Source organism: Lutjanus erythropterus, chromosome 24 (assembly GCF_056507025.1).
Source record: "Lutjanus erythropterus isolate fLutEry1 chromosome 24, fLutEry1.hap2, whole genome shotgun sequence".
In the NCBI taxonomy this organism is placed as follows: domain Eukaryota; kingdom Metazoa; phylum Chordata; class Actinopteri; order Lutjaniformes; family Lutjanidae; genus Lutjanus; species Lutjanus erythropterus.
Genome location: NC_139340.1, coordinates 18943773 through 18970000, shown reverse-complemented (window position 1 = coordinate 18970000; position 26228 = coordinate 18943773). Strand labels below are relative to the sequence as shown.

Below are 26228 nucleotides of genomic sequence, written 5' to 3'. Positions count from 1 at the left end.
CAGGTCCACCTGCACAGACGCACAGAGGACAGACACTCGAGGGGCGTTTCAGAAGAGTGCAGCGCTGCAGCATTTTAAAGCAGGACGGAGAGTGTGAGTCTGACCTTGTTGGCACAGACGACGAACACGATGCTGTCCATGTTGGCCTGAGAGCCCATTTCCTGTTTCATTTCGCCCAGCCAGCTGTCGAGGGCGTCGAAACTCTCCCTGAGGCCGACGTCGTACACCAGCAGCACCCCCTGACTGTCCTTGTAGAACTCGTTACGCACCTGAAAGCATCAAGAAGAAGAAAACTGAATTTTCATGGTCCAACAGCACCACCTGCTGGCTGCTTCCCCACAGTACAACTCCTCTGACCTCTGACCTCTGACAGGATCTTATTTGATGTTCGGGATTAAAAATTAATTAACTGACAATCTGTGTTGTTTGTAACATTAAAAAAAAATTGTAAACGTTGTAAAAAATTAGGACTGCATCTGAAAATATTTAAGCTAAAATTAAAGAAATCTGACTCTTTCTTTAAAAAAAATTACTCAAACCAATTAATTTATTCTAAATGGTTGGAGATTAATTTAATAAGAAGAATTATTAAAAACAATGAGTTAATTGTTGTCTAGTAGAAATACAAGACTGCTGCACACAAATATTTGATATATATAAATATATTAAAAAATATACATAAATATTAACATAAAAGAAAAATGAACTTTTTAATGACCCACTTCATAGAAGAACGGATGACCGGCCATGTCAAAGATGTTCACTTTGATTTCTCTGTCACGGACCTGCACTCTGACAACACACAACACACACATCACTGTCATTATAAAAACACATAATACAGTTCTAGTACTGTGATGAAGGATAAAACTCCTTCACATAAAGAGCAAATCAAACACATGTAACACACAGTGTAACAGTCATTACAGGCAGTGCATCAACTTACTTGGTGACGCCATAGTCAATACCAATCGTGGCCAAGTACTTGGGAACAAACCTCTTCTCACAGTAGCGTTTTATGATGCAGCTCTGCAAAGGAACATCATTTAATATGAGATATAATGACACAAACACCAAACTTCACTCAAAATTCTACCAATTTAAGGTTGAGTTGCTAAATGATGACTAAGGAGTAACGTTAACAACAAAACTAATTATTTACATTCATTATTCACCTTAAGTAATAAGATATGTGCCGAATTTTAGTGAAAAATGTGCCGATTTTAACTAACCTTGTTGTTAGATAATATGTTAATGTAGCACAAGTCAAAATTATTGTAGAAGTACTATATTTTCTTAGTAAATTCAGCACATCTTATTTCAATGAAGACAGCAGAAAAACAAACACGATATATACCGAATTTCACGGTAGATTATGTAAATTTAAATGTACAATCGATTTATGCAAAAACAGATGAGTGAAAACATATCTTATGGATATTTTAGAATCACTGGGTTCTGCTGGCACATTCGGCATATATATTATACACCAAACAGATATTACTTTGGTACAATATCAGCATTTTATCTGGTTCACTTGGTTCGTCGCTGCCAAACGTTGTCTTTCCTGTTTAATAACTACGGGTAACTACAGGTCAATAATAAAATTAAATATTTAAGAATAACAATTAATATTTACGCCGAATGTTAGAGAATATAGTAGTCTTTCGAAAACCATCTCCGGTGATGTTGTTCTTTGTACGAAATATCAGCAATAAGCGAGGACGCATAAAAGTAACTGATTTTTATACGGAGTCTGGTGATAAAATGAAAAACAGAAATCAGACCGACGGGCACCGTCAACATAATACGAAGAGGAGAAAAACGTTTGTCATTAAAATCTAACAGCAGTCTTTAAGACCTTTGTGAATAAATTTATCGTTAATTCGCTCCATATTAAGGCTTCTTTCCTGGTTTATCGCAGTTGGGAGCATCAAAGCTAAAATCTGCCTGAATTCAATATGGAGTTTGGTCTAAAATAAGCTGGTGGTCATTTACCTTTCCGACCTCTGCGTTTCCGAGGCTGATCACCTTCACCCGCAGTGACTTCTTGTTGTCTCTTCTCTTCGGCGCGTTTGTTTCCATCTGGATTTCTGTTAAATTCACGTTTTAGCGGTGAAATTGTGCGAGCTGCTGCTAATGAGGAAGAATTCAGTGTTGACAGCTGCTGTTGTTGTGGGGAGCGCGGCTAACAAGGCTAGCTAGTCGTTAGCACACTGGCTCGTAATTGGCACGTAAACTGGATTATTATCGCGTTAATTAATCACATCGCATTGGTTGACTTTTAGCATCGGTGCTAATGTTTTGGTTCAGCTGCCATTGTAACACACAGCAGAGAAACAGTGAGTCTGTTAGCCTCATAGCCTACATGCTAAAGCTAACCAGCTGTTTGACCAGCGACAAGTTAGCCGCATTAAAGTTCCGCTTTCCCCTTTCAAAATAAAACTATTGTTTTAAAATTAAAAATTTCTGACATACCTTCAGTTCGTCCTTCCTTAAAAATGGAGTCATAGGAGTGCCATGAAAAAATGAATCTGCAAAAGAATAAGAAAATATACGTGCAAATATTCTAAGAAATTTAAAATATATATGCAAAAAAATAAATAACTGAAGCCTTTTCATATATCCTCACATTTATTTTTATAGGTATTTCTATGTTTTAAAAATATAGAATTATTTTTTGCACATCATGTAAGTATTATGGATAAATTAATGAATTGTAAGGAGTTTTAAAGGTTTTCCGATTAAGAGAAAAAACTTTTCAAATTTACACATTAACATTATATTACCTTTAATTTTCCCTGTAAGGTAAAAAATTAACGTGACTCACCACAAACATATAAGTAACTGATAATATCTTTATAAATAGAAAATGATCTGAAATGTTTAGTTTAAAATGAACAGGTTCAGTTTTGTAGTAAAATTGAGGATGTGACACATTAAAAACTTTAACAACAACGCTGATAAATAAAAATGTTTCTGTGAAAAAAACCTGTGAAAATTTCAGATGATTGTTCCTGTTTTTGTCCACCAGGTGGCAGAAGATGCATTTTAATAGATTTCATCCTTTCTGCTCGAATTTGGATTTATTAAAACATTTTAAAATCAGAAATACGATCAGAATTTACAGATCAAACGTGACCATTATCAGAAAAGCAAATATATTCATATAGAAACAGAATCACAACAAAGCTCAAATTCTCAGGAAAATATCAGAAAATGATTATTGATATAAAACACTTTCAGAATAACATGTGAAATGAAAAATGAAAAGCAGATTTAAAAATGAAAGAGGACAGAATATGAGCAAGTCAAACAGAGAAAAAACAAAAACATAAAGCTGCACTAAATCCTACAATAAAATATTAAAGCTGCAGTCGTCTATCGTACGGAAGCTCAAAAATTCCAATATTAAATAAACGAATAACACAAAATAAAATAATTTGAACCAATACAGATAAAACTTTACCATCAAATTATGAAATAATCCAACAGGCTGTTATTTACTGATTAATTAAATTTATTACAGCTCATTATTTTATTTTATTTTATTTTATTTATTTAATTCACAGCCAGTCATGTGATTGGCTCTGCCCTTTTTATTTTGATTTTGCTGCAATTAAATAAAAATGAGCTGCAATAAAAATGATTTTATTGTGAAAGAAGCAGGATGAAGAAATATTTCAGAATAATGAGGCATGTTTTAAAACATTAATTTTTCTCACGATTTAACAATTATATTAAACATTTTGTCTGTATGTATTTATCAGATTATTAATTTAATGAAGTGTTATTTATTATTTTAACACTGAGCTCTTTGAGGCTCCGTATGAAGGCAGCTTTGTGTCTCTGCACTGAAAAAAGAGAAGAGTTCGACCAACTTAAAAAAGTCAGCTGGTAACTCAAATAAATTGGGGTTTCCTCAAGTAAAACTCAGAGCAATAATAATAATGATAATAAAAAATAATGTTTTTTTTGTTTTTTTTTGTCAGTTTACAGCCACTGAAATTGTTTCAAATCAAGTAACCAAGTTGGATCAACACAAGTGTTTAAAAAAAAAAGAAAGAAAGAAAAAGAATTCATCCATTGTGTGTAACTTACTGAATTTTTTGGTTTGTTTGTGTTTAAAAATATATATATACATACATATATATATATATATGTGTGTGTGTGTCATGAACAATTCTCTTTTTTCAGTGCACATTTTACTCAAACTTACATGAATAAAAACTTTTTAAACATTTCAAGGCCATTTTTAAAAAAATACTGCGTTGTTTCTAAACGTGTGTGAAAAGTGCGACACCTGCTGGTGAAGCCTTGGTACTGCAGTCTAATGAAAACAGGACCAAAGAACAAATGGATCCATCACATTTTAAAACACACTATATTTCTTATTTACCAGTAAAGTCTGTTGTTATTTTGATGTTTGTTCTGATTTTTTACATCAGAATTTAAAGTGACACTTTCCTGATGAAACAGTGACTCAGAATAATAATAAAACAAGTGAACTAACTGCTGCCATAATTCATCATTCGTACAAAAGTTCCAGTTTTATAACATGTGACCACTTTTAACCCGGCAGATTAACGGGCGTGGCTGGACTCGAGTCACGTGACTTGGACCAAACTGATAACATGAAGTTTATTCATCCTGAAACACCAAATCTTCACAACCTGAACCAGGAAGAACAACAACGATGGAGAACAGTCAGAAGAACACAGCTGATGAAAAGAATAAGAATTATATTTGTTTGTTTGTTTTAAAGGCACTGATATTGAATCAATATTTGGAATTCTTGTTGAGGCATCAGTACAGATGTTACCAGAACGTCTCTAAAGAAGATTTTCTCATTGATGAACTGCAAAAAAATTTACCTAAAACAATTAAAAATACAAATTTTCTGGCCACATTCGCGTCGCCAAGAACCTTTGAAGGCGAATCCACTAAATTAAAGATGGACGGTCAAACTGAAACCACTCTTGTCATAAAACAAGAACTTCAGCCAAATAATTTGTCCAAAACAGATGTTTGTTTGTTTGTTTGTTTTCTGTTAAGGCTGACAGGAAGTGAGCAAATATTTCACGTTCACAACATCTGGGCGGAGACGTTAGCGAGCGGGAAGCGGCTTCATCTGCAGGGAGTCGTAGGTGTCTTTGGTGGCGGAGCTCAGACCCTAAAAGAGACAAGAAATTGTTTGTTTGTTCCAGTAAATAGACCGGACCGATAAATGAAATCAATGTACTGATACAAAACTAAAACATGTTTCTTCACTCTCACCTGGTAAACCTGTTCGTTCTTCCTGTGACGCTGCAAACATTAAAAAAAAAAAAAAATTAACAGCTAATTTCCACAATTTTAATAATTAATTATAATTTTCTACAGATTCAAATGATTTAATGATAAAAATACTGATTCAAACTGACCTCTCTTTTAACAGGCAGCTCCTTATATTCTCCATCTGTTGAACGTTTGTTCAGACCCTGAATATTAAAAAAAAAGACGTATTATATAACATACAGACACTGTGAGGAAATAATATTATTTTTTAGATTAATCACAACATTATTGATCAAATTTATACAAAATTTATGTTGATAAACATAATTAACTGTGTTTCTGATCTTTTAAATTTATTTATACATTAAATGAAACCAAATTATTTTTTAGAGAAAACAAAGTAAATAAAATGTTTGTTACCGTGTAGGTGTCGTCATCCGTCGTTCTCCGGTTCTATAAAACAGAACATGTTAGAACAAGTCAGTTTCAATAAAACAGGTTCTTAAATGATCTAAAGTACCAGTTAATCAGACTTCTTGTAAAATTTAGGGTTCTTTTGAGGTTTTGTGGTTCTTTCAAGGTTCTCTAAAGTTCATAGAGGTTCAAAGATTAGGTTCATAAATAATGTATGGAACATTTTTAAGGTTCTTAAGTGATCGTCTACTTCAGATGTCAACGTAGTTCCTTTTTCAAGGTCTTCAAGGTTTCGGGGTTCTTCCAACGTTCTCTGGAGTTCAAATGGGCTCTTTCAAGGTTCTTCATCTGGTTTTTTTTTTAGCACTGTTCTTTTTGGACATCTTTCAAGGTTTCCTGCACTTATGGGTTCTCCAGGGTTTGTTGGGGTTCTTTTCTTGGTTTTTATTCAAGAGGTCTTTTATTGTATCTTTTTTTTAACATATGTTATTTTCTAGAGATTAGAATTCTTTCATCAAGGTTCTTTCACGTTCTTTCAGGGTTCCTCAGTGAACCTTGAAAAAAACCATAAAAACCTCAAAGACCATAAAGTTACACAATAATAATTTCTGCTGCAAAATAGTGATCCATGACAAAAATGGTAAAAGCAGCATTGCAACATAGTACGCCATCTGGGATCAGCACAAGAAACGTTCTGTGTGGAACAATTGGAGAACACAGCTACAGGGAACTTTTGAAATACAGTCAGGAACAAGACGAGGTCGACTCACTCTTCCTCTCTCAGGATCTCCTCTCACCAGCGGGGCGTATGCTGCTTCGTCCTGACCGCGCAGATCCTGAACACAACACGATCAAACTCAGCCACATGCTAACGTAGCCTTCAGCTAACCTGAGTGGAACTTCATCATCACTAAATTAAAACAGATTACTCTTAAGCAGAGATTACTTGTAACTAAATATTTACAGCCACAAACTGCGTCTCGTTACGTCTTTTCACATCGTTTTCGTCCTGCATTAAAAAACTAAAGTAACGAGACTGTTTTTTTAAAAATAAAAAGAATAGAAAGAAAAAAACGTCCAAAAAATAAATACTCAAGTAAAGATCAGATACCTGAAAACTCATCTTAACTGCAGTAACTAAGTATTTGTACTTAGTTACTTCCACCTCTGGATAAAAGCTACAACACCAGAAGAAGATGAAAGATTTGTCCTGTGAACAGATATTTGACTCACGCTGTAGATGTTCTCATCTGACGACTTCCCTTTGCTTTTGAAGAACTAAAAACATTTTAATGAAATAAAAAAAGAGAAATTAGTCAGAAGAAGATGCGACACACCGAAGGCTGCGAATCAAAGAACACGGAACGATCCTTTAAATCTGAATCTGGAACAATAAATGTAAAAACGATCAAATAAAGAAAAGAGGTCGACTGACCTTCTCCTTGATGAACATGCCGGTGATGACGAGTCCGTACAGACCGAGGAAGCCGTCCAGGATGTAACACAGCTGAGGGTCGTACATCGCCATCGCCTCTGTGGAGGTCAAAGGTCACACGTCAAACATTTATACACCGACTCCTGTCGTGGGAATCGTTTTTTATAGCAACAGTACAGAGGAGTTGCTGAGGATTATGGATGTCAGTACACTGTTAGTAACTACCTGTTAAAATGTAATCAGTTACCCTGATCCAAGTATCACAATGTTAAAGTAACTTTATTACTTTCAGTTACTTTTGGATTACTGCAGTACTAAATATGGTCGTTGTGTGAAGCTGATGTCAGCTGGAACTGACGGGGTTAATACACTCATCTCTCTGCAGTGTGTGACTGTGACAGTGGTTTCCTACATCACACTGGCAGGTGTGTGTGGTTTACTGTGAGTGTGTGTGTGTGTGTGTGTGTGTGTGTGTGTGTGTGTGTGTATGTGTGTGTGTGTGTGTGTGCCTGTTAAAGTGACAGAAGAAAACCTCATTAAACATTCAAACACTCGATGTTCAAACTTACTTATTTACGTTGTGATTCTGAAAAATGTGAAACTTTGTTGGGATTTGATTCTTCAAAATATAATATAACATCATCTGCATAAAGTGTCACATGACGTTCTAATTTGTGGATTAAAGAATAACTTTGGTTCAACTCAGACTTTTGATTTGATTTTTTAAAACTGAAAACTGTGAACCTTCAAAAGGACAAATCACATCATCTCAGCTCGTAAAACACATTTACTAATATTTATTGTTTTATTATTTTTATATTTGCTCATGTTATATCCTCTCCTGTATCCTCTTTATTTAGATATTTATGTTTTTTATCTATTTTTATAGATGCATACACTCCCTAACCTGTATTTATTTATTCACTGTTAAACATCCCATAAATTTCTGCTCCTTGTACTTTGTGTTATGATCCGTTCACAAGACAATATTATTCATATTTTTTCTCTTCATAACTCGTCTTTATTCCATTTATCACTCTGATCTACCACAGTGCATGATGGTTAATTTGAGTTCACAGCAGTGTGACTGTCTTTGCTCCAGACGTTTTGTTAATAAAGTTTTTCAGCAGTGTCTGTTTTCACCAGGCGAGCCTCACGTCGTCACCTGACGAGTCTACATGCATATCACGCCTCGTACCGCAGCACCAGCTCCTCTGCTGTTACGTTGCCATGGTGACACTGATGAAACCCAGATTATCACACCGAACGATTCACGGTCACTTCAGTATCTTCAGCTTGTATCGGTGTCGGCATCTCAACGGTTCGTCTGATATAAATAAAGTTAGATAACAGCGCAGATAAATCATCGAGTGTAAACAGAACAGGATGTGACAGCAGAGTGTGTGTGTGTGTGTGTGTGTGTGTGTGTGTGTGTGTGTGTGTGTGTGTGGTCGGGGTGGGTGTGTGTGATCTGATGAAGGCAGCAGGGTTTCTTGTTCAGTTTATCATCTCAGTTTCACACACGTCTGTTTAAAACCAGCGCTGAAAAACTTAAGTAAAGTTAACAAATATTAATTACATTGAAATAAAATTTAAATCAAAGTTTGTTTGTTTTTTTTCAACTTGTTTACTGCAGTAAAAGTGAAAAAGTTCAGACTCTGAAATGTCCTCAAAGTATAAAAGTAAGAAGTCGTCCTCTGAAGGACATTTCTACTGACCCAGAGAGTCTCTGTCTGTTTGTCTCGTTACGTCTTTTAGGTTTTTTTTCGTCTTGTTTTGTTGTTTTCATTACGTCGTGTCTTTGTGTTATTCTCTTGTTGTGTCTTTTTCGTCTTATGTCATGTTGTGACTTGTTGTGTAGTTTTTGTCCTGTTATGTCTTTTGCGACGCTTTGGTCTTGTTGTGTCTCGTCTTGTTTACATTGTTTTTTATTTTGTTACGTTGTTTTTCACCTTGTTGCGTCCTTTTCATCTTATGTTATTTACTGACTTGTTACATAATTTACTTCACTTTCTAATCACGTCTTTTATGTCATTTTCATTTTATTACATCTTGTATATTATGATTTTATTGTTGTGAAATTTGGTCGTTTCATCTTGTTACATTATTTATGTCATTTTGCCTCGTTGATTGTTTATCATTGTTTTGTCTTTAATGTTTTTTACGTCTTGTCGCATTTATTACATCGTTTTTGTCCTGTTTTTTTTTTTTTTGACATTTTTAACTTTTTTTTTTTACAGTGTTTTTTCATGTTGCATTTTTTTTTAAATCTTTTCTTTTTTAAATCTGTTTATCTGTTGGTTTGGTCTGATCTTTTTTATTCATGAGGCGACGTTTCTGAGTCTGAGAAGAAAACACAGAAATAAACTGGAGAACCAAAGTCAAGAACGAGACGTTTCCACTGAAAGTGTCATCAAATTAAAATCAAAGTGACTCAAAGTAACCGGAGCTTTCAGCTGTAAACACGTCGTCTCTTTTCAGTAATTCACTGAGACGTAAACGGAAAGATTAATGATCATAATTCTTCCTGAGTCATCGCAGAACGTCACAGAACGTTTCCATTCACAAAACTCATCGTTTGTTCTCTCTGCGTCTTCAGTGTTCTTTTCTTTCTGTTTGGTGAAAAAAGTCCAAATATTCATGTTTAACACAAAGTCTGTTGATGGAATAGAAGAACGGAGAAATAAGGAACCTCACTTATCATCAGCTGGAGGAACAGTTCTGCTTAATTCTTACTGAAAACAAATTTAAATTGAATCCAAGTTTCCGACACTCTCAGAAATAAAGGTGCTAACTAGAACCATAAAGGGTTCTTCAGCTTGTCCCCCGTAGGAGAAGAGAGTTCTACCAAGAACCCAACATAAAGGATTATAGCTAGAACCATGGTTTCTTCCAGAACTCCCTGTAAGAGGTTCTATAGAGAAATTTACTATGAAGTAATGGTTCCATCCTGAACATTCTAAGGGAGTGAACCTTTATTTATGCCAAGGGTTTTATCTAGGATCCACAAAATGGGTTCTACTGAGGACCATTTAACATTCCAAGGGTTTTATCTAGAGCGTAATCAGGGGGTTCTACCAAGAACTTTTTAAGTTTCCAAGGGTTTTATCTAGAAACGACCCACGGGTTCTACCAAGAACCTTTTTATATTGTGGCTTTATATTGTGGTAAAAATAACTATTCATACACAAGGCAATTCAAGGTGCTACAAAGAACCCTTGATGAACTGCTTCTTCCAAAAAATGATTCTGCAGAACCAAATGGTTGGAGGTAGAACCCTTTTGGAACCCTGTTTCTCAGGGGGCAGAACAGACGCAGTAAATACAGAAATAAAAGTTTGGTCGTTGAGTTTAAAGGTTCCGTCTGTTGACGTTATCTGTTGGGTTCTTCAGTATTCATCTGTGTTTACATTAAGAAACGTTTCCCAAACATCAGTGGAACAAAGCGTCTCGTATTAAGATGTGAAATGAACGTTGGTGTTGAGTGTCGCCTCCAACCAGCAGACTGATGGAAAAACTAAAGAACCTGTGACATCAGAGATCGGTGTGTTTTACATTCACTTTCTATTCATTCACTGAAATATGAGCTGCAGATAAAAGTTAAATTTTCTATTCTAATCACAGCTGCAGGATGGAAACGTTCTTTTAAAAACGTGTAAACAGGTCAAGTGGAAACTAATGGAGAGTTTTGTGAGAGTAAGCACTTTATTAGGCGGCTCTCTCAGTCTTTCACACACCTGGTGTAAAAAGTTCAAACGCTCAGAGAACAGCGATGGTTTCCTGAATGAAACTACAAAAAAGTCTAAAGGTCGTCTTTAATAACAGTCCGGCCTGTTGCACAACGTTAAAGAAAAGCTGCAGTTCTTAAAAGAGAGCAGGGAGCAAATTTCACTGCCTCTGAATGTCTGTCAGCAGCTGAAAGACGTCCAACATGGACAGGAACCTGCTGTTAAATAATTCACATATCACTCTCTGCAAACACACCAAACTCCATTCACAAAATCAGTAATTTAAGCTCACAGAACACAGGAGGTGTTGGTCTGCTGCTGTCTCCATTTGTTAGTTTGTTTGTTATTGTGTGACTTCAGTGAATCTGAATTAACCCTTTAAAACACTGAAGTCACACAATAAAACAGTAACACACTAACAGATGGAGGCAGCGGCAGAACAAAAACTCCTGTGTTCTGTGAGCTTAAATTACTGATTTAGTGAATGGAGTTTGGTTTGTTTGCAGAGAGTGATATTCGGCTTATAACGGTGGTAAAAGTCTGACAGGAAGGTAAAGTGGTGAAAATATTCTAATATTCTTAGAGGTTTTCATACAGTTTATAATCAAATGTTCTCAGATTGTTTATCTTTGTGTTTCTTGTCCTCTGTTTTTTTTATATTTAGCTAGAAAAAACTTATCTGGCCTCATTTCTGCTGAACATGATGATTTCCACACAGTTTATCTGATGCTCATAAGACCACAGTTTGGAAAAAAGTTACTTAATGTTTCTTTAACTTTTGATATGAAACGGATCGACTCAGACAGAAAAGTGTCAGTTTGTTCAAGTTCCTGAACACCTGAAACAAAATCCAGGACACCTCACCACCCGCTCTACATGTACGCTTCATTTCTTCACCTCTGTTTACTTTATTTTTCCTGCCGCTGAGCTTCATCTCTAAAAATCCCCACAAAAACCCAAAACATGAACCCTACAATTCATAAAGAGCCTCAATATCAACACCAAAAATGGTCAGAAATCTTGTTATCAGTGTGAAATGTTGCTGAAAATTCGTGTGTGTGTGTGTGTGTGTGTGTGTGTGTGTGTGTGTGTGTGTGTGTGTGTGTGTGTGTGTGTTTACTGTAGAAAAGTGCTTTTTGTTTTCTGCATCTTTTTCTTGCATTTCTTCACATCTGAGGAGTGTTTCTGCTCGGAGGACTGAAACTGTCGTGTCAAACAAACGCTCATCTTCAGTCACCGCAGCAGCTTCTGTCACATCATCATCATCACCATCATCATCATCATCATCATCATCATCACCACATCGAGCTGAAGCTCCGTTCAGGGAAGACGTTCAGTTTTAAGAGTCACAGCTTCAAAACCACAGAGCTGCTTCCTGAACTGAGGCTTGGTGTGTGTGTGTGTGTGTGTGTGTGTGTGTGTGTGTGTGTGTGTGTGTGTGTGTGTGTGTGTTGGGGTGGGGGGTTACTGTTTGTGGTCGATTAGGAGCTGTAAGACGAGTGACTATTAGAACTCACGAGAACGTCCACTTTCTTATCAGACTATAACAGCGGAACGTTTCCTAAAACATTCTTTAAAATATCTAAACGAATCTCTCCTTCATTAATGCAAAGAACTCTTCAAATGTTTGATTTTTTAGTACTTTGTTTATAATTTTCAGTTTTTTAAATAATATTTTAAGGGAACCCAAGAAAACCAAAAACAAAAATAAATAACCTGAAAATAAAAGCATCAGTTCTGAGTTTCCAGATTTATTAAGAGGAACATGAAGTCGTGTCTCGTGTCTCGTTTTACGGCTCTTTATTTAAAGTTTTTCTGTTTTTTTATTAACTGACAGCAGCTGTAATGATATGAATTCAAATATTTTAATCTCAGCAAAACTGAACTGCTTCCACTTTCTACAATACTGACAGAAACACCTGGAATAAAATCCAGGACTCCTCACCGTTCTGTCTACGAGTACGTTTCATTTCTTTACCTCTGTCTGATACTGTCCTTCGTTTCTCTCCTCCCTCCGTCTTTTAGGCTAAAAATGGTAAAGAACCCCAATTTCAATTCTAAAAACTACGTAGAACCCCAATATCATCACAAAAAATCATAAACATCCTTTACATCAATGTTTTAAATCACATGGAACCACCGTCACCGTTAAAATCATACAGAACCCAGATATCAACAGTAAAAATAGTTACAAGCCACAATATCAACACTAAAATCTGTCTAGAACCCCAATATCATCACAAAAAAATCATAAAGAACCACGATATCTTCACTAAAAATTGTATAGAACCTTAAATATCTTAAGTAAAAATTGTCAAGAACCCTCAATGCTAAAAATTACATAGAACCTCAATACAACACTTAAAATAATAAAGAACCCAGATATCAAGACTAAAAATAATCCTCGTGTTTTGTTTGATGAGTTTGTTCATCAGAAGAAACAAACGTCTCAGTGAATCTCATTTGTTCTCCAACATTTTAAAGGAACTTTAATTTAAAGTTTACAGCTGTTTTTTGTGACGATGCGTTCAGGGACTCAGACAGACGGACGACCTCTCGACGTATAATGAGAAAAACTATTGACTGTTGTTATGATGTCATGTTGTTTACAAAAAGAGAATAAACTTTATGAAATAAGATTATTACGTGTCAGTTATTATTCTAGTTAGTTTAGGTGGAGTGCAGGACTTTGTTGTACGTCTGTCAAACTTCTGCAACAGACGGATGGTTTTGAAAATTTTGAAAAAGTTTTACCAACTAATCTTTTCTTCTTTAGATCAAATTAAATCTCTGAGTTTTTACAAAACTCCCAAAAAATGATGAGTAAATGTATTTAAGTGAAAGTGAATGATGGTTAAAGTTGAATTTTTATATTTTAATTTAAAACCTTTTAATTTTCAGGCACCAAAATAATGACAAGTCAGATTCACGGCTCACTTTGAACAATGTTTAAAGTACTGTTAAAAAAAAAATCATATTTCTTAAAGTTTGTCTAAAGAAGGAAAGTAAATCATCTTAACAAAAGATTATAGGTTGGTAAAAAAAAAATGTTTTTAAAAGTCATACGTTTGAATATTTTGTCTGAAACGTGCATCACGTCTGCGGCTCGGTGCCTTTTCTCAACCGAGTCTCCATGAACGAAAAAAGAGAGAATTTAATTGTTGTGACGGATTTTTAAAAACATTTTTGGTTCTTCTGAATGTAAAGGCTGCAGATCCTTGTCCAGATGTTTTCTCCGTAACATCTGGTTGTAAATTCTGTCGCCGAGGATGGAAAAGTCAAAATGTCCAAACTTGTATTGTTCTTGTTTCCTGCTCTCGTCCACTCAGAGGACGTCTGAACATTAATGCAGCTTTAGTGTTAACACACAAAAAAACTATATTTAATTAAAACAAAGTCAATTAAAAAGATGAAACTACATCAGACAGGAAACGCTGTGATCCTCCTGAAGGAGAAGAAGAAGAACTTTAAATTCAAATAAAAAATAAAGTCACAGAGCTGCTTGAACCTCATGTCATCTGTCCTTTTATTATAAGAAGGTGTGATTTCAGGAATTATTACATTTGAATGTAAAGTCGTGATCAATATGTTTCCAATACTGATCATTTTTACTGTGGACAACAAGCAGCTCTTTATGACTTCATTCTGTCCCTGAATCTCAATATTTGTCTCTAAACTGTAAAGAAAAGTTTAGGTGTGTTTTTAGAGGATCACGTCTCTCAGTCGTATCTGAAGCAGCGTCATCAGTTCATGGAGTTTCTTATGATTTCATGTGTTTTTATTCTTAATTATAATCTGTTTAAAATCCCTGATAATTTACTGAAGCCTCCATGAAACTGAGCTGAAACATTCAGGCGACGCTCACTTTAAAACACACAAAAACAAAAAGAAGAAGAAGAAGAAGAAGAAGAAAAGTCTAAAACTAAAAATCCTCCGTCTTCATTTTATTGTGAATTTCTGTCTTTGTTTCCTGCTGTTATCATCACGTCTTCACGTCTCCGTCCAGCTGTGAGACGACGCTTGAAGAGACGATCTTGTTGCGGTCGTCTCTGTTTTATTCAGAGAGTTCACCGTGTTCTACCTGTTCTGCCTGTTCTGCCTGTTCTGAATGTTCTGCCTGTTCTGAATGTTCTACCTGTTCTGCCTGTTCTACTTGTTCTGCCTGTTCTACCTGTTCTACCTGTTCTGCCTGTTCTACCTGTTCTGAATGTTCTACCTGTTCTGAATGTTCTGCCTGTTCTGAATGTTCTGCCTGTTCTGAATGTTCTGCCTGTTCTGAATGTTCTGCCTGTTCTGCCTGTTCTGCCTGTTCTGCCTGTTCTGAATGTTCTGCCTGTTCTGAATGTTCTACCTGTTCTGAATGTTCTGCCTGTTCTGAATGTTCTACCTGTTCTGAATGTTCTGCCTGTTCTACCTGTTCTGAATGTTCTACCTGTTCTGAATGTTCTACCTGTTCTGAATGTTCTGCCTGTTCTACCTGTTCTGAATGTTCTGCCTGTTCTACCTGTTCTGAATGTTCTACCTGTTCTGCCTGTTCTTTCACCTCACTAACTAAAATTAAACTGGTCTTTACTGTCATTTCATTATTTTAACTGGACTTTACGTCTCTAAACTGTACATGGTTTTAACTGGTCATTTGATAGTTTGAACTGGTTTAAACTGGTTTTTAAACAGTCTAAACTGGTTTCAAACACTTTTAAAGGTCTGAACTGATATTTAATGATTGAAACTTTGGATGGTTTAAACTGGGATTTAACACTCGTCATTTAGTTTCCTAAACCAGTATTTCATGATTTAATCTGTCGATGGTTTAACTGGTCTTTAAATGGTACAAACTGTTTTTTTAAGTGGTATTAAATTATATTTAACTGGTCTTTGAATGGTTTAAACTGGTATTTGATGCTCTAAACATCTGAAGGTGTGAACTGCTCTTTTAAATCATGATGGTTTGACTGGTGAAGTTCATACTGGACCTGCTGGGACCATAAATGGCGGTTTAACTTTTGACCAGTTTAAGATGAACAGCGTCTTCCATCAGCAGTGAACTTTGACCTTTTTACAGCCTCGAGGGTCTGGAGCTTCGTGACTGAACAACGTGATCAGTTCTGGAGATGTTATGAGTTTAAAATGATTTAACTACATTAATGTTGATCTGACAGTAAACTGCTGGATCAATCTACAGATTAACGTCAGCAACCAGCTTCAAACTTCAACTTCATACAATGATCCTACTATAAAAAACAAATACAGCTGAAATTAAACTAAACTCAAAAATATCATTATTAATATCATTTCTCTGTACAGTAAAATCCTGACGAGTCTTTCTTTAGCTCCTCCGTTAGCTTGTGTGCTAATCTGCCATGTTAACAACAACAAAGTGCTGATTAGCTACAGTTAGCTTAACGAGCTAATCTGCTGGTGTTTTCTGAACACAAAGTCGATCTGATGGTTCAAAAGTTCTTTCTTTAGTTTTGTTGTTGTTGTTGTTTGACGGAGTTTGAGTCAGTTGAGATAAACACACACACACACACACACACACACACACACTCGACAGCATGCCCTCCAACATGGCCGCCGGAGACGAGCCTCAGTTCGTTTTGTTCCTCGTCTTTGTATTTGTCGTTTTCTTCACTTTGTTCTCTCAGGGAGTTTTATATTTTCATTTCTCCATGAGAACCAGAAGACGTGTTTTTACAGGAAAATATATCTGGTGAGTTTTTGGTTTTCAGATCAGTTGAAGGTTTCAGGCTCCGACCAGTGAAACATGAAACATTTTCACAACTGTTACGGGTTTTTTTTCAAAAATGCACCAAGTTTACTTTTATCTGCAAGAAAAATCAACATTTTGAAAATGAATTGATGGATTATGTCAAACAAAGATCAACTCTGTTCAACAAGTAAAAGTATTATTAAAAAAGATAAATGAATCATTAAGTTCCCAGTGAAGCTGCTTTAATTTGAATCAGAGGTGACGTCATCTGTGAGATTTCAGAGAGAAAACTGGGTGTCTTTGGGTTTCAGGTGAGTCTTACCTGCCGGGTGAAACACAGAGGCGAGGACCAGCAGAACAGGTATCCACATCTGGAGCTCCATCCCAAACCGCTTTCCCCAAAAGACGATTTTCTTCAAACTGGTTTCAGTCACCAGCGGCGGACAGAGACGACTGAAGCGAACTGGTGTCTTCCTCTGTCGTCTTTAAGTGGAACAGGAAGTGGTGAGGAGCTGCTCTGCCAGGTGACACACATCATCTGCGCGCACAAATCTTTCTCCCACACATGAACAAACTCAACACACACACACACACACACGGAAAAAGAAATTCAGTTCTTCACCTTTTTATCTCTTATTTTTTTGATGTTTTGTCAGAAAGTCAATCTTAAAAATCTTTTTCTGTTCCTGACTTCAGGGCAGAGGAAGTCGACTTTTCGTCGTATCCATGACAACATGATAAAGTGTCCTCTATAGCAGTGTTCCCCAACCCTGGTCTTCAGGGACGTCTGTCCTGCATGTTTCAGATGTTTCTGCTCCAACACACCTGATTCACATGATCAGGTTGTTGTCAGGTTTCTGCAGAAGCTCGATGACGAGCTGATCATGTGAATCAGGTGTGTTGAAGCAGAAACATCTGAAACCTGCAGGACAGTGAAGCTCTGAGGACCAGGACTGAGAAACACTGATCTACAGTGACTGAATGAATAAAACAAAAGAGGTGAAGTCATTTTGTTTGTTTGAACAAACTTTATTTATATAAATCATCCATTAATATTTCCTCAAAAAATACAATTTCACAACAGAGTCTGATTATCAAAGTTATTGATCAGGCATCACAGTGACAAGGAATCTGCACTAATAATGAAATAACTAAGCCCCGCCCCTGTTTACACGTCGTTTCTGAAACATTTTTCACTTTTCTGTCCATATTTGAATGTAAACGAGTTTCTGCAGCTGAAGTGATGCTAAAATCTGAAAAATAAAAAACTTGACTTAAAATCCAAAGTATTTCACCACAGAACTACGGCTCCCATGAGGTTCTGGGAGCCAGGCAACAGCTAGGACTCATGGGAAATGTAGTTATTTCAAGACGTTATTTAATGAAGCTCCTGCCAACAACAAACCTGATGAATCTAAATGAAATAAACAGTTAATTCTGCCGTCTGAGGATCAACCAGCTCCTGAAACATTTATGAAAACTGTTCCCACGTCTGAATCTTTATTTGTTTGCTCTGTTCGTCTCTGATGAACTTATAAAGTGCAGTTTGTTTGTTTGTTTTCTAGTGCAAATCCATCAAATCATAGCCTTTAAATCTACGTTTTAGTGAATGGAGTTTGGTGCGTTGAGCTTCATGGAGCCACAAAAACAAGGCACTGAGGCACTTTTTAAAAATAAATGAAGATATTTTAAATTTTATCTTCAGTTTTCGGACTTTAATGTGACTTGTACAGTACATTAAAGACAGAGGTTAAAAATATAAATGATTACATGTTTCTGAACTGACTGACTGTTTTTATGAGATTATAAAGTCAGCAGCTCCCTCCAGTGGTCAAACACACACAACACAACAATCATTTAACTCAAACACAAACCTGACATTCACTTTTAAAAGTCTGAATTTTCTCTGTCAAATAAAAAACACAAAAAACATCATAATTTATAAATTTTTAGATTTAAATTCAATTTTGTCAATTTACAAATGTCATTTTTTTTATATTATTCTGCATATTTCATTGATTAAACTTTCCAGAACTCCTGACTTTAAAAGGCCTCCTGCTGTAGTTTAGAGTGCAGTTGTAGTTCATTGATTGTGTGACTACAAACAGAACTAAAAGAACTACAGGAACCATCAGTCCTGACCGTCAGTGGTGCTTCCTGTGCGGCTCTGCCTGGAAGTATTCCTCCGGAGTGACGGTCTTCACCCCGCCAAAATAATCCAACACCCACACCTGAAACATGGAACAGGTTAGTCAGACCTCCTGCTCTCTGATTGGCTGACGGCAGCGATGACACGGGCCTGCACTTTTTGTTAAAGGGAAGATTTCCTACGTTCGTCCTTCCAGGCCACCGTAGGAGGAACATTAATAGGAACACAAGTACTTCAAACCTGCAGTAGTACTTTGTAGTGGCAGTAAGAGTACTGCACCTGTGTAATGTGGCAGTACTTTCTGTTTGCAGTAGTAGTATTTGCAGTATTTGCAGTAGTACCTGTGTGATGTTGAACTTGGCGAAGAACCAGTTGTGGTCTGACGGCCAGTCGATCATCTCCGGGTGTCGAGTGAACAGAGCTTTCTTGGCGAACTCCGCCTCCGTCCCGTTCACCTGGACAGGAGGAGGGAGGTGAGGGTCATGTGACTGCCACAGGTGTGTATGTGTGTGCGTGTGTGTGCGTGTGTGTGTGTGCGTACCTCGAGGACAGACCCTGACAGGATGATGTGAGCACAGAGAGGACTCTGCGGGTCGAAGCCCTGCTGTCTGCAGTAATCAGTCTGAGCCAGAGACATGGACAGAGACGCCTGAGGGTTCACCTGCAGGGAGGACATCACGTTCTTAATCATATGAAGATATGTGCATAAGACTGTCATTACACTGTCATAACCATGTCAGGACATGTCTTTAGGAATGTTTGTGGCTGGTGTCATTTAATCAGATATGTCCTTTTAATGAAGAGTTGACATTGTTTGAGATGTGATGTCACTGTTATGACAACCTGACATTAACCAATAAGACGATAATGTTAACGACCTGTACCACTGTTATGAATGTTCACAGCTCAGAAAACATGTACAGACTTTTCCAAACAGAAAACATCCTGAAGATCGTTTTTCTGCAGCATCACATCATTTACAACTGCTCATGCTACAACAATTAATCAACTGTTCAATCAATCAACAATTCTGATAATCCATTAATTGTTTTGATAATTTAAACACTGATCAACATTTGTCACCATTTTCTGACACTTTACAGATAAAACAACTAACTGATTGATCAAGAAAATGATTGACAGATTAATCGACAATGAAAATAATCGTTAGCTGCAGCCCTAATTTTAAGTATAATTTTAAAAAATTTAAATTAAAAAACTTCTTTCACTGCTCCGACTTCAGTTAACACATTTCATAAACTGACTGCACTTATTAATTTATATAAAATATTCATACATTTCCTTCTGAAGATGTTTTTTTTGTTTGCTCATGTTTTCACAGAACATAAAACACACAACAATAAAAATGAGAAACATCTGAACCCTAGACTGACAGTTTTACTGAAGTCGTCTGACTAATAAAAACTTTAACTGCTGTGTTCATCACCCGCTGGCTTCCTGTGTCACATGACTTCAGTTCTGACATGTGACTTTAACTCCAAAACTGCTGAGTCACTCTGTGAAGGATCTGCTGTGTCATGGTGGCGCCTCTGCTTGTTGCATAAACCCTGCAGCTTTTCATAACCTTTAATAAGGAAACTTCTCAGCAGTAAAGTGAACTTTTTACAGAGTGAAAATGACTCGGTTTGATTCATTTTTTTATGGATTTATTTTATTATTTTCCCTCATCTTCATTTCTCTTTGCTTTTCAGCAAACAGCAAAAGCAATAGGAATTTATGTTTACATACATATATATACACATATATATATACGATCGCATATGTTTGTTACATGCAAAAAACTACATATATCTATAGTTTTAAATATATACAGAAATTAATGACGAAAATAATGTAAAGTAATGTAAATTGAAATGCTTATTTTAAATTTCCACATGTTTAATTTACTTATTTATTCTTTTATTTATTTGTTATGCCACTCCTATGACTCCATACACCTAAAGAGGCAGCGTCACTAAAATTGTCTGATTTTTCAGTGTAGTTTTGTACACTGCTGACAGACTCTTAGAATATAAATAATCTAAACTTTACAACTTTATTTGTGGTAGTTTTTAAAGTTCATGATCCTGATATTATTTTAAACTCCACAGACATGTGAAGTTTTGTATTAATATTATCATAAAACAAAAGGACCTGATATAAAGTTGGTGGTAACTTCACTAAATTCAAAGATTTTTCAACGGAGTTTTGAACGGTGCGGACGGTCCAACAGCTAATATCAAGTTTATGAGTTATTTTAATAGTTTTAAACACATCAAACAGTGAAGTGGACTGGTTTTATTTTGTAGTTTGTCCTTTAAGCGTGTATTACAGTCTGAAGTGTTACCTCCAGGTCCTGCACGGAGATCTCCATGCGGGTCAGGTACATGTAGGGCACCCCGGAGCCGGAGTCCTCCAGCCCGTCGCTGACGGAGAAGGCGTTAGAAAACGGCTGTCCGACCACCGGCTTGTGGCTGGAGATGGTGGCCATGGAGGCCCAGTCACACTGGTGGGCCACGAAGCGAGCGACACGGGCCACCTGGTCGTGAGGAGGGATCCGGAGCCGACAGCAGGAGGCCGGGGAGAAGGAGGAGACCCAGAGGAGGCCGAAGAGGAGCACAAACGCTGCCCGCACAGGAGCACTCATGGTCGGGTTCAGAGTTCTGAGGAGAGTCGGTGAAGATCTGGACATGGAGGAGGACGACATATAAACAACACCGGGAGATCCGCTCCGGAGTTTCAAAGTAAAAGCAGCAGGAAGCCCTTTCTTTCTTACGTCAAATTCCAGCTTCAAAATAAAAGCTGTTCTAAGACAAACCTCAGCGTAATTTCAAAATAAAGGCAGCGAAGTTTTGTTTGTTCGTTTGTTCATTTAAGATCTTTAAAACTCAAACAGGCAGAATCAACACATCTGGCAATAATTCTAATCAGCATAAATAAACAATAACAAAAACAGAAAGAGAAAAACAAAACAAGATAAATCTAAAAATAAATAAATGAATCACTCATCCTTGTGAAATTGGTCTAAATGATATTATGAGATAAATGTAGATGTCAGCTGAGTTGATATCAACAAAATGTGCCACGTTTTCATTTCACAACATCGTTGTATTGAACAGTCATTTTATTGTTTAAAGTGTCTCAGAGTTTTCTTAATGTTAATCAAAATACACATTTTTTAACAATAAACTGCCGGTCAGCGTCACAAATCCGGTTCTGTGCCCGTCTTTGTCACACACATGTGTTCTGCACGATGGTCACGTCATGCGCGCAGCAGACAAACTGACCGTGACGTCAACACAGCGCTGATAACAGCTACACACTCTGACACACGTCTGCATGAAGCTGGTGTCAGAGACAGATTCCAAGAACAGGATAAAGAAACGAGACAGAGCAGCTGACAATGTCGCAAAACAGCCGTAAACTCTCTCGCACTTCAGGCTAATGCTAGCAAGCTAGCAGCAGACTGCTGTTCACAGAGGGACAGTTCAAATCTCACCTCCTGTTCTGGCTGAAGAATAAACAACCTGTGTTGATGTGTCTCCTCAAACATTTTCTCATCCAGACTCCTTTAACTTCTGTGTTTGTTTTTCTCACGGCAAAGTTTTACTTCAAACTGTTGCACCGCGTTAGTCTCCGGTTTGTTTACATCCGCTTCCACAAAAGATCACGTGAAATCGCGTCCCACGAAATCCCGCGAGATGATCTCGCGAGATCACGTTCACCCAATTCATAATCTTAATATAAAATTATAATAAGGCCTGGTTGTAATCTGGATGATTTTGGAGAAAGTAGTACATTAATATTTAATAGTCAGTGTCTTATTATGAACATATTTACAAGAAAAGTTGCAAAAATGTTTGTGAATGCTGTCAATTAAAGTTCTTAGAAAGACTGAAAATCAGAACCGGCCAAAATCGGAATCAGTAGGTCAGACCCCTCAAAAATCAGAAATCGGAATCGGCTAAGAAAGTTGAAATCGGTGCAAGTCTACTTTTTATGCCTGAATAAATCATCTGGGACACAAATTTAAAGGTCAAACATTTTCATTAAAATTATATTTTAAAACAAAGATGATTATAACAGCACTTTTTTTTTAACACTCTGAACTCTCCTGGTCGACTCTGAGGAGGAATCATGAAGAATTAACTTTCATCATGTCTGTCCACACAGAGACAAACACAAGGTCAAAGTTCATTCAGTTCCATCATTGATAAGAATATTTCCCTGATGTTTCAGTGCTGATCCTGCTGTCAATCAACAGTCCTGCAGCTCTGAAGCACCTTTCAGTTTCACTGAGTTCTGAATCCTCACTGCTCTCAACAACCAGCATTATTCTGTTCACACAACCTGCCCCGGGGCAACTGGAGGTGTGTTACAGGAAATCAAGCCTAAAAATTCCACGAGGTTTTGAATCAAAGCAGAGCTAAAGAAAAGAAGAAAGAAAATGAAAACAAACAAGGACTAAAACCAGTAAATCCTCACTAAACCAGTTTAGACCATTTGTTTCTCTGTGGCAGAAATCATCTGGGACAATTGCAGACCAGTCAGTCAACCAGTGGATTCAAAGACCTGGACTCTGATGTGGTTCAGATAGAAAGTGAACCTGAACAAACAGACTGGTGCTGGTTCAGTAGTTTGGACACAGTACTGGACTGATGTGGTTCAGAGGAAGTTGAGTTTGAAGGTGAAGCTCTTGATTTACTGGTCAGTTTACATTTATGTTCCAACCCTGACCTCTGAGCGCTGACCTCTGAGCGTGAGCTTTGAGCGTGACCTCTGAGCGTGACCTCTGAGCGTGACCTCTGAGCGTGAGCCTTGAGCGTGACCTTTGAGCGTGACCTCTGAGCGCTGACCTCTGAGCGCTGACCTCTGAGCGTGACCTCTGAGCGTGACCTTTGAGCGCTGACCTCAGGAAACACATCATGCACACAAGCTGATGAGACGGGTTTCTTTCATAGGGTCGCCGGGTTCACAGGTAGAAACAGTGACGTGTGAACGGACTCTGAGTTCATCTGAATCTGCATGTTCACATAAATCATCCACCATTTTATCTGATTCAGACCTGAACCTCCGCTGGTCCCTGCAGACTATTAAAGTCTGTGGAGCAGCGCAGGATTTCCAGCTGATTTCTTTATTGTTTGTGGGATTGATGTGTTTTCTTTAATGGTTCAGTTTAAATGAATAAAAAGGATGTTTTCAGTCATTTTAAATGTTTGGATCCACACATTAATGTCACCACAGCAAATATTAATATTTAAGGATTTAATTTATATTTATACAGAATCAAACTTTTCACAGATCACATGACTAAATTACATTGATCTGTTTAATAATCACATTTAAAAACGGATGTCGTGTGGTGTAAGTGTTGTTGTAGTCTTTAATCCAGTGTTGAGCTTCAGAGCTGATAAGACATAAAATAAATGGTCATGTTTGAAACACAAAAGGTAAAACTGCATAAAAGAAAGAAAATATTCCTCTTAGTTATCATAGATTTCATTCAATAAAAGTGTTTTAAATTAATTACAATCATGATATACACATTTCTAATAAAATTATTGTTAAAAACAAAGGTTTTGTTCTCCCCTTCAGGTGACAGCGTTTATAATCGTGTCTTCGGTTCCCTCTAGTGGTCAAATCCGGAAACTACATCCTTATGTTAAAGATTTTATTTTGAAGTCTGTTGTTGTGTTTGTCTCCATACTGACGACCTGATAGTTCTGTTAAATCATTGATTAGTGTCCTTCAGTGGTCACATAACAGAACTACAGTTTTTTCACTTTTAAATAAAACCTGGAAAAAAATAGTAGAAATGCATATTAAATATATACAAAAATAAAAATACATAAATAAAATATTGCGGTCATAAATAAAATTAGACACTATTACATAATGAGAACTTTCAATAGAAACAGCGGAGCGTTTTAGTTCACTTCGTAAACGTTTCTGACTTCATGGATTAAACGTATTAAACTAAACTAAATATGACACGAAAACCGCATCATGACACACATGAAACAGGAGAAAGAAAATTAAGTGAATTCAGTAAAGAAAAAAGACTAAAATAAATAGAGAAATAGATAAGAATAAAATGAGGAGTCCTATGAGTTGAAGCTGTTCTGTTAATTTATAGAGTTTCAAAGTATTCTTGGTTTGTTTCTTGCAGACATAAAATAATGCCTTTTATTGATTATTAATCATCAATACCTGGATCAGTGTCATCATAATCAGGACAAAAGCTATGCTGCCCTCCAGTGGCCACAGTCAGGAATTACAACTACCTCTTTTCTTTTCTTTTCTTTTCTTTTCTTTTCTTTTCTTTTCTTTTCTTTTCAAATAAAATTAGACACTATTACATAATGAGAACTTTCAATAGAAACAGCAGAACGTTTTAGTTCACTTCGTAAACGTTTCTGACTTCATATGAGTGAAGATATGAAAGATGGATTAAACATATTAAACTCTTAGCAACAGTCGAGGAGGCTTTCGTTAGCTTCGGCTAATGATGTAAGCTAATAGGGAGATTTTTTTTTGTTTTTAAGACAACTTTATTAAGTGTATGACAAATAGATTACATTCAATCATGGTATGAAACATCTTGAAACACTTCCTATACAGACAACCGACAAACATCTTGTCACTCACATGAATGTAAAACTGTAGTCTTTTAATGCCTTTTATTGATTATTAATCATTAATCCCTGTATCAAAGCAGTATCACACTCAGAGCAGGAGCTTTGCTGCCCTCCTGTGGCCACAGTCAGTAACTACAGCTCCTTTTGTTATAAAGTTAGACACAATAACATAAAGAAAACTTCCGGTGAAACATGAAAAATAAAATTCAAAAACAGCGGTGGGTTTCATTTTAATTGTTTGAATATTTTTTTTAGCCAAAGTATCAGTTTCTAACCATTTCTGACTTCATAGTGGTGATGAGTTTGTTTATTTAAAATATGAATTAAACGTATTAAACTCTTTATACCAGACAACAGTCCGGAAGGAGAGTAAGGCTTTCGTTAGCTTCGGCTAAATGCTGTAAGCTAATCAAGAGACTTGAAGGGCAACAACTGTGCGACTAACAGGATAAAAGTAGAACTAAAATGAATCCTGTTGAGCTTCTCCGCTTGCTCTTGTTTTTTTCTTGCATCAGTAAAATAATGTTTAAATGACAGACGAGTCGTCTTTCATGAATTATCAACATTAATCCGTGTATCAAAGTAATATCCAAAAAGAGTCGCGTTTCAGTGCCCTCCAGTGGCCACAGTCAGTAACTACAACTACACGTTTATAAAGTTAGACGCAATAACACAAACAAAACTTCCGGTTACACATTGAAAATAAAATTCAGTGAGGTTCAGTTTTAGTTTTATTTTATTTTATTATAAAGTTAGACTTAACGTTATTAATTTATTGCCCTCTAGAAGTATCACCATGTGGAACACGATCACAAAACGGTGCTTTCTTGTTCATGACTGAAACACAAACTAAAACGGTACATTAGTTAATTTATCGA

The 26228-nt window shown here is 36.5% G+C and overlaps 3 protein-coding genes across 3 annotated transcripts in view; all 3 read right to left on the bottom strand.

Annotated features, from left to right (window-relative positions):
- The window catches only part of dnajc27 (DnaJ (Hsp40) homolog, subfamily C, member 27), a 3670-nt gene extending 1252 nt beyond the window's left edge, over positions 1-2418 (bottom strand). The window contains exons 1-5 of the mRNA XM_084714098.1: positions 1999-2418; positions 947-1029; positions 723-792; positions 105-269; positions 1-9 (exon numbers count right to left, since the gene is read on the bottom strand). The exon at positions 1-9 is cut by the window's left edge and continues 114 nt beyond it. Coding sequence (XP_084570224.1) covers positions 1-9; positions 105-269; positions 723-792; positions 947-1029; positions 1999-2085 — 414 coding nt within the window. The 5' untranslated portion in view covers positions 2086-2418. The remainder of the gene's footprint in view (positions 10-104; positions 270-722; positions 793-946; positions 1030-1998) is intronic.
- Positions 2419-5025: 2607 nt separating this feature from the next.
- Positions 5026-17358, bottom strand: cd247 (CD247 molecule). Its single transcript, XM_084714107.1, has 8 exons — positions 16886-17358; positions 7127-7224; positions 6925-6969; positions 6462-6527; positions 5698-5730; positions 5424-5480; positions 5278-5307; positions 5026-5173 (listed from the first exon to the last, which is right to left on the bottom strand). The coding sequence occupies exons 1-8, from the start codon at positions 16944-16946 to the stop codon at positions 5108-5110; spliced, it is 456 nt and encodes a 151-aa protein (XP_084570233.1). The 5' UTR covers positions 16947-17358; the 3' UTR covers positions 5026-5107.
- A 1230-nt stretch (positions 17359-18588) lies between these two features.
- Positions 18589-21447, bottom strand: creg1 (cellular repressor of E1A-stimulated genes 1). Its single transcript, XM_084714103.1, has 4 exons — positions 21060-21447; positions 19254-19373; positions 19054-19167; positions 18589-18794 (listed from the first exon to the last, which is right to left on the bottom strand). Exons 1-4 carry the CDS (start codon positions 21417-21419, stop codon positions 18708-18710), a joined length of 681 nt encoding a protein of 226 aa, XP_084570229.1. The 5' UTR covers positions 21420-21447; the 3' UTR covers positions 18589-18707.
- Between the last annotated feature and the right edge of the window lie 4781 nt (positions 21448-26228).

Bases quoted from the DNA above. Each gene is read 5' to 3' on its own strand.
- cd247 (XM_084714107.1), bottom strand. From the start codon at position 16,946: ATGGAGCTCCAGATGTGGATACCTGTTCTGCTGGTCCTCGCCTCTGTG. The intron at 6,528-6,924 runs GTGAGTCAAATA...TGTTGTGTTCAG, and splicing joins CAGATGAGAACATCTACAGC to GATCTGCGCGGTCAGGACGA. The intron at 5,174-5,277 runs GTGAGAGTGAAG...TGTCTCTTTTAG, and splicing joins AGAACGAACAGGTTTACCAG to GGTCTGAGCTCCGCCACCAA.
- creg1 (XM_084714103.1), bottom strand. From the start codon at position 21,419: ATGTCGTCCTCCTCCATGTCCAGATCTTCACCGACTCTCCTCAGAACT. The intron at 19,374-21,059 runs GTAACACTTCAG...TCCTCCCTGCAG, and splicing joins TCTCCGTGCAGGACCTGGAG to GTGAACCCTCAGGCGTCTCT. The intron at 19,168-19,253 runs GTACGCACACAC...CCTCCTGTCCAG, and splicing joins TGTCAGGGTCTGTCCTCGAG to GTGAACGGGACGGAGGCGGA.